General features: G+C 34.3%; 2 protein-coding genes across 3 annotated transcripts in view; one reads left to right on the forward strand and one right to left on the reverse strand.

The window, feature by feature from the left end:
• Positions 1–1,763: 1,763 nt before the first annotated feature.
• Positions 1,764–9,540, reverse strand: LOC108688888 (transmembrane protein adipocyte-associated 1 homolog). Of its 2 annotated transcripts, none has more exons than XM_018195419.1 (8): positions 9,051–9,535; positions 7,158–7,353; positions 6,488–6,783; positions 5,753–5,949; positions 5,616–5,676; positions 5,357–5,543; positions 3,747–4,743; positions 1,764–2,559 (listed from the first exon to the last, which is right to left on the reverse strand). In XM_018195419.1, exons 2-8 carry the CDS (start codon positions 7,304–7,306, stop codon positions 2,407–2,409), a joined length of 2,040 nt encoding a protein of 679 aa, XP_018050908.1. In that variant the 5' UTR covers positions 7,307–7,353; positions 9,051–9,535; the 3' UTR covers positions 1,764–2,406. The 2 variants fall into 2 exon arrangements, with proteins under 2 accessions (XP_018050908.1, XP_018050907.1); XM_018195418.1 differs by lacking the exon at positions 1,764–2,559 and having other exon boundaries at positions 3,669–4,743; positions 9,051–9,398; positions 9,469–9,540.
• Positions 9,489–10,307, forward strand: part of LOC108688889 (ufm1-specific protease 1) — a 2,114-nt gene continuing 1,295 nt past the window's right edge. The window contains exon 1 of the mRNA XM_018195420.1: positions 9,489–9,555. The gene's annotated coding sequence lies outside the window, so the exon portion shown is untranslated. The remainder of the gene's footprint in view (positions 9,556–10,307) is intronic.

Raw genomic sequence — 10,307 nt, forward strand, 5'->3', positions numbered from 1 at the left:
TAAGAGCAATTCAATAATTTAAACTTTAATCCGTTCAATTAATTACATAAAGAATTAACTCTTTGCTATTCGGTCCTCGCTTTTTTATATCGCGTCTCTGTCGTGTCACGGACAAATATATCAAACTATTTGTATTGCTGAACGTTTCTCTGAATCACGTTGGACTTGCCAATTTCAGGCATGACACGTCGCGAGCTCAATCTCGCGTCGAATCTCGTTGAATAATGTACGCCATTGACCGAGTTTAATGCAAAGAGAAAGTTTTTCGTGACGTCAAATGCGGCGATCAGTGTGCAAAGCGACACGAGTCAACGATCCTTTGGTATACACGATACATAAGGACACACTTAATTTTTAGTCCTGATGAAAAAAATCGGGAGGCAGGATAAGATTATATTAGAGGCAGATTATTGAGAAATTAAATTGAATACGCTGAATCGTTATTCATGTTTATTTTACTTTTTTTTTAAATTAGGTATAGCTATATGACGCGGTCACAATATATTGCCTTATACACTGCACTCGATACTTACAAAAAAATCACACGGTCAGACGATCGTAAGTAACGATTGTGAGGAGTGCAGGGTGACAGATAGTCGGAGATGGTAAAAAGCAATTGCAATTGACAGAGATTCATCGTGTACAACATCGTTCCATGCACACCGTTCCGTATATACAAGTTCGAACGAATTTATATGCTAGCTAGAAAATAAGTTACGTTGTATCACTATTAATTTTGCTCGCTCCTGAATTTCCTTCTTCCTCTAATGCACTAGGAAAAACGGAGGAATCTACAACCTCATGAACGCATCTTCGAGAACGACGATAGTGGACGCTTTTATGATGCTATAATTTCATATTCCTTTTTATCTCTTATCTTTTTTCTTCCCCTGCGCGAGATGAACGTCCAGGCGAAAAACACGGACAGCGCAGGAGTAATTAGTATCTTAAGATCTGTCACAGTTGTACGAATTTAATTACGGAGATACGTAATATATTGATAAATATATATATATATATTATATATATGTATATATTAAGATATATAAATAGTACAATCCTTTACACTAGAATTACAGATCATGTATATACATCATGGATGGAGTCTTCGTAATTATTGGAGCATTTGAAGAGTTTTTTCCTTAAATCTAAAAATTTCCTCCGCGCGACGTTTAACTTTAATGACTCCTATTGTCCCTTAATCGATCTAATGATTTTCGATGCAAAAGTAAGAAAATAGCGAGTGTCCGGCTTGTCGCTTGCGCATCGCTTCGCGCGCAACATGAGGACTTTCGGGCGATACGACGTCCACTTTGATGAAAAGGACGGAGAAACGATAAGCAAGTTTCAGAAGTTAAATCTAAGTGTTTTGTTCGTCTTACTAGGAATCCACGGCCGGCACACCAACTTTGCAGTTCTCAATATAAAACAACAGCATTTATCGATAGAGAGATGATGCTTCGCGATGATGATCAACACCGTGTGTATAGGGCATTCTAAAAGTCGCATTTATGTATTAGCTATGCTAATCAAAGGCATTTAGAAGTGAATTTATTTTTAATTACTATTTTATACATACTGATTTTACACCTAGATAAAAATATGTTTAATCCGTAATAGGAACATATTTCTTTCGATGCTAATAAAACATACGGGTCCTTGGGACCTACTAAGATTTTTAATCTTATTCTTTTTAAGATTTTTTTCAAGTTCAAAACTATGAAATAAAAGATTGTAAAACATAAAATTTCAAATCTTTAAAAATTAGGAAAATCTCTAATATGTTCCAGTTACAGATTAAAATGAAGAGAGCACGGTAAATTAATCTCTGCGATCTGAAGGAAGTATGCGAATCCTAGAATGACCTAGTTTTTGAGATAAATGCGCAATATCGCCAAAAAGAAAATATTCTATTTTTACGTGCAATAAAAATTCACTCAACGTTTCAAAGTCTATTTAAGTACAAAACTATTGTGAATTAATACGCTATTACTAACCATCTTTCAATAATTTGCCCTAAGTAAAGCAAACTAAAGCTAAACTGGAGATTCCTTTTTCAGATCTTGCGAGATTTCTTCCAGCGTTTCCAATCACAATTTGGGCATCGATGCCAACTATCACATGGAGACCGAAAGCATTCGTATTTTTCTCCGTTAATGTATTACATGACCCTAAAAATACCCAAGGGCGACTAGAATCCTTTCGTGTTCGATTCACAATCGCACGCTATTTTCGAGCCCTCAAGCGAACTTTTTCTCGCATGAGATTTTTTTTTCGAAAAAAAGTAACAAGTCCTTGTATAGAGATTACACAAAGCTCTTAGCAAAACTGCAATTTGATCGTCAAGTAACTCATACGCAGGCTCGTTCTAGTTTTTATAGCACACTCCGAATCGATTATAAATGTTCATTGTTGGTAACCATTCGGCGGATTCGGCGTTTCTTGACTGTCTATACTATAACCGGTAATACTATCTGGGCTTTGAAGAGACGCCGCGTAGAGCGGGTTGATTGGCGTAGTGTTCGTGTCGAACTGGGTCGAGTCATAAACACTGTGATTCTGGAAAGAAAAAAAAGAACATTCCGCTTTGCATTTATCAAGGCAGATTCCTAATCATAATCAATTAGTCAGTTAATTTATTGAGACCTCCTGTTTTCTCACTGCACTCCCTGGTAAAAATTTTTTCAGAATTTTTATACAAATTGGAACATTTTTCACAAATACTGAGAAAATCTTTATTCTCAAAATTTTTCATATATGTGAAAATACTCTAAGATTTCTCATTCTATAATTTTTGAAAAAATATCTTAAACTTTTTTGGATATTTCATCAATTATACACAGTAAAAAGCATTTTGTATTTGTATTTTGTATATGTAGAAACGAACGTACATTTTGTATATGTAGAAACGAATGATTGAAATTCTGTTGAAATTCTTGTTAGAGTTTGCGTTGAATTTTTAATATATCTATTATCAACATAATGTGATTGTGTTATTTAAATATTTGTGTTATTGATTGTGTTATTTAAATATTGTGTTAAATTGATATTCAATATTTCTTAGTTCGGAAATGAGAAGTCATGACTTATTTTTTATACAAAATAAAATTTACATAATTTTTCACTTCCGATATTATTTCACACAAGTGCAATAAGAGAATGGAAGCTTTAGGGGGGAAACTATTGTGAGATTATAACGATTATATTTTATATAATATACGGAATATACGGAAGCTCGCAAAAATTCAGCCAAAAGCATTTTGAAATAATAAAATATCAGGTTCCGCGTGTATAACTATTATAATAAAATATATTAAAGCATTGGTGCTAACAGTGTACGCGTAATGAAATATCATTTGAAAACGTTCACGAGATTCCATCTCTAAAAAGACAGTAGAATGATATTTTGCCAAGGGAGTAATTGCCCGAAGTTAGTGTAAATAAATGAAACAAAGTGCATTGTGACTACATTAATACGTTTAATTGCACGATATTTCTAAACATGCTCAGATATATACAATTAGATAAAGTTCTTGAATGATATCTCACCATACTCGTTTTAATATAAGGATTAATAATTAACAAAATTAATGTAAAACTTAGGAAGATTATCTACGATATGTACATACACAGTAAATCGACTGTAGCGGTACATATAAATAAGCTATTTACAAAGATTCAGTTTGCGTGTAAAAATCTGAATCCGTGGAGGGTTTGGGATGTGCCTCGTTTCTTTTGTGTTTCACAAATTTTGGGGATGTTATAGATAATAAATAATCACTTAAGCCACCTGGTTCTCTCTCCCTCGAATCATTTTTATTCTTTCTGTGCGCGCCGGTTGTAAAGGAAGTCGTTTTAGGAAGTAATTGTTGCGTGACGTTTGAATCAGGAGATATATCATTTGAGTCAGTTTTAAAAATCTCGGTGCTAATACGCGTCGTTAAATGTCTCGGATCTGCACTAACAGTACCATCTTCGACTAAATTGTCAGTGTCAGTTGTCTTTAATCGAGATTTTTTAGGAACTTCCGTTTCAATTTCGTGTGTTCCGCTCTCCAAAATGAAGTGTAAGGTATTTTCTAATGCTGGACCCTGAGCTATCTCTGAGAAGCTATCGTATCCGTGCGAAAGGTTCTCAACTGCAGCCGTGATCTCAACGTGATCTACGATCGTTTTAGACGATATATTATCTAAACTACTTTTCCTCGTTTGAGAAAATAAATTAATATTGCTGTCAATTGTGTTTGGTTTATAAAAGAAGTTACTAGCGGTATCAGTCGAGAGAAGTGAGACGCTACTGGGATCATCGTACGTATCAGGAACGGCTTTTCGGATCGGGCTGGAGAGTCTTAGATCCGGGACACTTTTTTGGATGGCGGTAGATTTGGTTAAGGGATACTCGATCACTTTCGAAACATCTTTTTCTCTGGATTCTCTACCAAAGCTTCTAATACCGGATGTCGAGTGATATGGCTTAACTGGCGAACCAAAAGTACTTGAGTCATTATTTTTGAGGTCTTTAGCGGATGTTAAGGAATACAGAGAAGCTCTCGGTCTAGAGGATTTTGATGCATGGGAATCATACAGCGGTATGTGAATAGAAGGAGTATGGACCTGATAGATGTAATCGCTGTCGGTTTTCAAGGATGAAAAACTCTGTTGGTGCGGTAATGACACAGTGTCTTCATCCATTGCGTCGTCCACTTGTGCTTTGTAAGAAAACATTATCGAAGGTTGCGAAACACTAAAACAGAAGGATTTCTAAAATGTATCACTCGCACATAACAGTGCAATTGTTTAAGACTTCTGTTCACTCACCACTATCTCATATAGTGACGTCAGAAGCGAAAATATACATAATAAAAATTTTTGCAGCATACATTAATATGGAAATATGTTCCAATACGATAACGTTTATAATTGATGGAAGCAAAATACTAAAACTGTAAAATACTAAAAATTCTCTTCTTTTTTCATTAATTAATAATTAATTAATTAATATCTTATATTAGCTAAAATTAAGCATAAAAAATGATATAATGTTATGTTCATATCTGTAACAAACTGTTAAATTAATAATGTATAGAAATAAATAAGATTTAATTTCTTCCTTAAACAAGAAGATAGTTTGCGATATATTTTACATTAAACCTATTTTATCAATATTTTATATTCTATTTATATTTTATATTTATATTAAATCTATCGATTATAAATGTTATTTTATTGAAAAATATTTGAATTCAAATATAATTTGCAAGAATTTTTACTGTATTTTCTTGCTTTTGATATAAGAGATAGTAATACTGAGTTAATAAAAGCCTTAAGTTGCATTTCGCTAAGTAGTAGCAACTTACCCGAAGAATTCCGACAGGAATGTATGATAAACCAAAGGGGTAAAAAGAGTTAAATATACTGCTGCAGTGAAGTCTACGATGCATAATCCTACTGGATTTTGCGTGTAGTTTAGAAAGCCTGCGCCAATCGACTGCACTAAGTCCAACGTCGCTAGTATTCCAGCGTAAACGTAAAAACTTTTCCGTGCTACAATAGAAAGCATATCATAAACTCGTAATCAGTGATGGAACTATAATCTTTATGACAACAGGTACTTACTAGGAAGTGCTAGGCGGTCCCGCAACCGTGTCCATGGCAGTATTAATATGAAGAGATATATCTAAAAGCGACATATCGATATATTCAGTAATACGTATCGATTTTTGACTAACAAGAAAATGTGTGCGTAAGCCTACCGTTGTGAAAACGAGGCTACTGCAAAACCAAAACATCATGCCACCATGACCGAATACATAAAAGTCGCGGCTGGGAATATGAAATGTATCGTCCGGTAGGACCAGCTCCAGTGTTCCTTGAGTGATCGTGAATGCCAGCGCTATGAAGGATGTAGCAAGTAATACTCTACGAATACTGGAGCGGCTATCCAAATGACCTAAGTAGCATGATTCGCACGTTAGCAAATAACTACCATTCAAAAGTCTGAAGCACTTTGTAATTTTTAAATAGAACAAAAGTATTTCAAATATTCATAAAATAAATAGTAATAAAATAATAAATTATTCTACATTTACTAGTAAAAATCTTGAATAGCTTTTTCATTCATAAATTTCAATCCTTGTTCTTTTTGTGATATTTGTGTTATATTATATTAAAACAATTATAATAAATCTGAAAATAGCTATCCAAAAATATATTTTTTATAGATATAATTATCTTATTAAAAATGTATTTTTAATAAAATAATTACCAAATTTAATTATTTTATTAAAAATAAAAAATGTTTATTTTTAAACGTACGCATTATTGAAAATTTATTTAAAAGTTTTTTTTTTATGTTGAAGCGATATAAACATTATATTTACGATGTTAGTAAATAAAATTGATTAAACTTTTTTTTAGAGGTGCTTCAAACTTTTAAGCGGTCTCCTTCTTTTCTTTTTTCGCGAAAAGATTTTCTATACGCTACTCACCGAACGCTAGACCAAATATAACTACACTCATCTCGGTAGATAGTAGAAAAAATCTCACTGTGACCCATAGGACCTTGTCGGCCTTGCCGCCGACCGTCGCCGCCGCGTTCACAGTCATCGACACGACGCAGCGCACCACTGATATAACTACATTACAAATGACCAGACCGTAAAACGCTAAAAATATTGGGCTACTCGTTGCACGTAACTTAAGCCTCGCCCTGTTGAATCGCATTGCGATGAACAGAAGAAATAATAGATTCGGTACTAGAATGATGATATCCCATATTCGCACTCTGTAGAACAAAATATGATGGATAGATTATCCAGTCAAATTGAATGTCCTCAGATAAAAATCATAAGATCATAAAATCGAGATAATAGTAAAAATTATTTTGGGAAAAATCATAATAATGCCATTCAATATATTTTTGAACAATGATTTTGTGATGAATTCTTAACAGAATAAGGATTTTTAAGTGAATTTTTAATTTAAAAAAAAAAAATCTTAAAGATTACTATCATATCAAGAATTCATTACAAAATCATTATCAAAAGTATATCGAATGATTTCATGATTATTCTGAAAAATTAGTTCTACTTTATATCTCATTATTGTGATTTTGTGTTCTACCTGAGTTGTGCTGCCACGACTGCAGCGATCACCTACCTGGAATCCTTAATCTCCTTGTACAAAATAAGCTTGCAGAAATGCTCCTCGTCGTCCATTGCCGTGCTCGCATTGGGAATCATAGTACTGCTCAGGTCATACGTATGCAGCCAACTTTCAGACACCTCCTCCCTCTCAGCGCCGTACATTTCCTGCTCTCTCAAGCGTTGCGCCGGATCCTCCTTCTATGGTTTCACTGACAAGAGAAACAAGGAAACATCAAAATGATAACAAATATATCTTCATATTAAGTTAATATCCATTTCAATATATATATAGTTTAACTTTAATCTCGGTTTAATTTATTCTTTCAGTTTTTCCCACTTTTTAGAACCAGAGAAAGATAAAAAATAAGACAGTCATAATTAAGTCATAATGATATCACGGGATGTTATCATAATATTATTTGTCACTTAAAAATTAATTTATATGAAATTACGATGATTCTTTATGGTAGTTTCTTTATGACTTCTGTATTCTTGGGATTCAATCGAGATAAAGTTAATCTACATTGAACATAAGAGATGTTCGGATAAAAAACTTGTGCAATTGACGACTTATATCATAAACTCGCGGTATTTAAATCTTGCATTATCTCGAGCAGTCTACACGAGAGAAGTAAAAATATTGTGAGACACTAGTCTAATCTATGATGTGCTCTTTGCTCCCTGATTTATGTTTTTTTTATTCTTTTTAACTCTTATTTTAGAAGAAAACTAAGGAATAGCTTTGGGAATAGCCTTTCAGGCTCACAATGTTAGCGAGCGGATTTACATGCAACCATTTCGTGAATTGATTGGAGATGTTATAGTATCACTAGTAAAATCAACCTCGAGTACAGGTATTAAGATCAATAAAAAAAAAGAAGTTCTTATACTTGATGCTTTTTAGTAAGTGACTGATACTTGATGTTTTCTAACAAGACACAGTGTAGCATAATAATCATTTTATCTGTTTAACATTGACAAATAACAAGGAAGTAATAATTTACTGTATTAACTGTGTCTCTTGCTGGAAAGCAATTACAATGTAATACATGGTGCTTTCCAGCAAGAGACACAATGGATGCTTCCATTTGGTAACACAAGTCGACATAAATGTCATTCTATCTTTGTTGCATTCTGTGAATATCAAAAAAGTTAGATTTGTATCGACTTGTGTTACTAAGTGGAAAGTACCCAGTATAACATCTTTCTTTAATGGCAAACAAGGATATGATGATTCATTGTGTTACACTATGTCGTCTGTGTCTCATACTGAAAGGCAGCTGCAGTGTAACACAACGATCATTTCATCTTTGTTTAACATTAGTGAACAATAAGGCTATAATAATACACTGTATTATCCGTATTATCCGTATTATTCACTATGTCATCCATCTCTTGCTGCACCCATTGTTTCTGTCGCCCGATAAAAGTTAACAAGCTTCGGAAAAGACAAAAAACACGTGACAAGAAACACGATTGTCATTAAAACGTTGACAAAAAAAAGAATAGGAAGTAAAAAACAAAAAAAAAACAGGAAGATAAAAAACACTTTGTAGCTTAGGTTTAAAACGCTTAAAACAAAGCCAGTGTCGCGGAACAAACATAACCTAAAAGAGACGTTTTCAAAGCCATCGATCTCCAAGGCGTTTCGAATTCGCGAGAAATGCCCGGTTGGCGACGGACGATGAGTTTGCGATCGAGGAGTCGCCGAAGTCTTCTCGGAGGCGAGGGTACGAGTCTTGCTCGTCGATACCACGGCGAAAAAAATCGATAAATAGCTTGGCTATTGTGTAGCTGTCAAATGATCGCTCGAGGGGGGTCGGTCTCGTGGGAGCTCTCTCTAACCCGGCCGTAACCGACTTGAGCTATATTAATTAGATAAGGCGATCATTGTTAATCGGCTTACCGAGCACGAGGACGTCGTTCTCATTTTCTCCCTGGGAAATGGCGCGTTCGTTCCAGCTAACCGAGGCAAACACTCGGTGCGTGACGGACGCGTCTCTCGCGAGTCTCCTTTCCGCCTTTCCAGTCTCTCTCTCTCTCTCTCTCTCTCTCTCTCTCTCTCTCTCTCTCTCTCTCTCTCCCTCTACAGTTCACCTTGCTTGATGTCTCTTTATCTCGCCCACGCTTTTTGTCTCCCTTCCTCTATCATTCCACGCTCTCGCGCACTTCAATCTTCAATCGGTGTTCCGCTACGAGATTCCAGTGTTCATTCTACTGATCGGTGCTCGTTAATTCTTTTCCCTTAATTAACCTTGGAAACGGAAGATATCGATAAATATAGCTCAATGTAAAATGTCATCGTATTTCCGATTAAATCCCACCTCGTAGAATCACGCGACGCCAAAACAGAGAGTGGAGTATCGCTGCAGGAGGCAGAAGGACGCTGCATCGTTCCGACGTGTTGACAGGTGACGCCACGATTCGCTCTCTGCCGCCGACCGTGTTGTTAAATTAATAATAAACGATTACACTCGATTATTTTCAGTATGTTTTTGTTTTCATTAGTTTTCATTAAACAAGAAAATAGTTGCTTCGATTTGTTTAGAATCTCACGTCGAGTCCTCAGTTTGATGTCTGTATAGGTTAGACGTTTGACAGTGCTGTAGCATGTGAAGTTAGACGATGGTTACCGGAAATGCAAATCTGTTCATGGGTGTACTCAAGATTTTATTCAAGTGGAGAAACAAAAATTTATTTTTACACAGCTTATTAAAATATTTATATTAATTAAGAGATATGACTATCTTAAAATTCTGAAAAAATCGACTTTTTTCTTGCATTTTCTTAAAGTTTAAACTTTTTTTCAATAATTCTGAGAGTATTGTGTATAAAAATTATAAGAAAAATTTTTACGAAGAAATCTTAATCAATATAAATATATATATAAATAATGTTATATAACACTCTTTCAAGAAATGGGCATTGATAATTATTCATTGATGATGTCAATTAGTATAATATCTACAAAAAAATCTTAAAAACATTAATAAATTGTAATTTTTTTTATATCGTGCTCTATAAAATATCATAAAAAAACAATCTTGACTTTTATATGGAAAAAATTGCAATATAGAAAAAAAAGGCGCGTAATTTATCAGCCCTCGATTAATTTAAGCGTACAAATATTCTGGGAAACGCGTCGACTAAATCTATTAGCCTT

This window comes from Atta colombica, unplaced genomic scaffold (genome assembly GCF_001594045.1).
Source record: "Atta colombica isolate Treedump-2 unplaced genomic scaffold, Acol1.0 scaffold248, whole genome shotgun sequence".
NCBI lineage: Eukaryota > Metazoa > Arthropoda > Insecta > Hymenoptera > Formicidae > Atta > Atta colombica.

Bases quoted from the DNA above. Each gene is read 5' to 3' on its own strand.
- LOC108688888 (XM_018195419.1), bottom strand. From the start codon at position 7,306: ATGTACGGCGCTGAGAGGGAGGAGGTGTCTGAAAGTTGGCTGCATACG. The intron at 6,784-7,157 runs GTAGGTGATCGC...TTTGTTCTACAG, and splicing joins AAGGAGATTAAGGATTCCAG to AGTGCGAATATGGGATATCA. The intron at 5,544-5,615 runs GTAAGTACCTGT...TTTCTATTGTAG, and splicing joins GGACCGCCTAGCACTTCCTA to CACGGAAAAGTTTTTACGTT.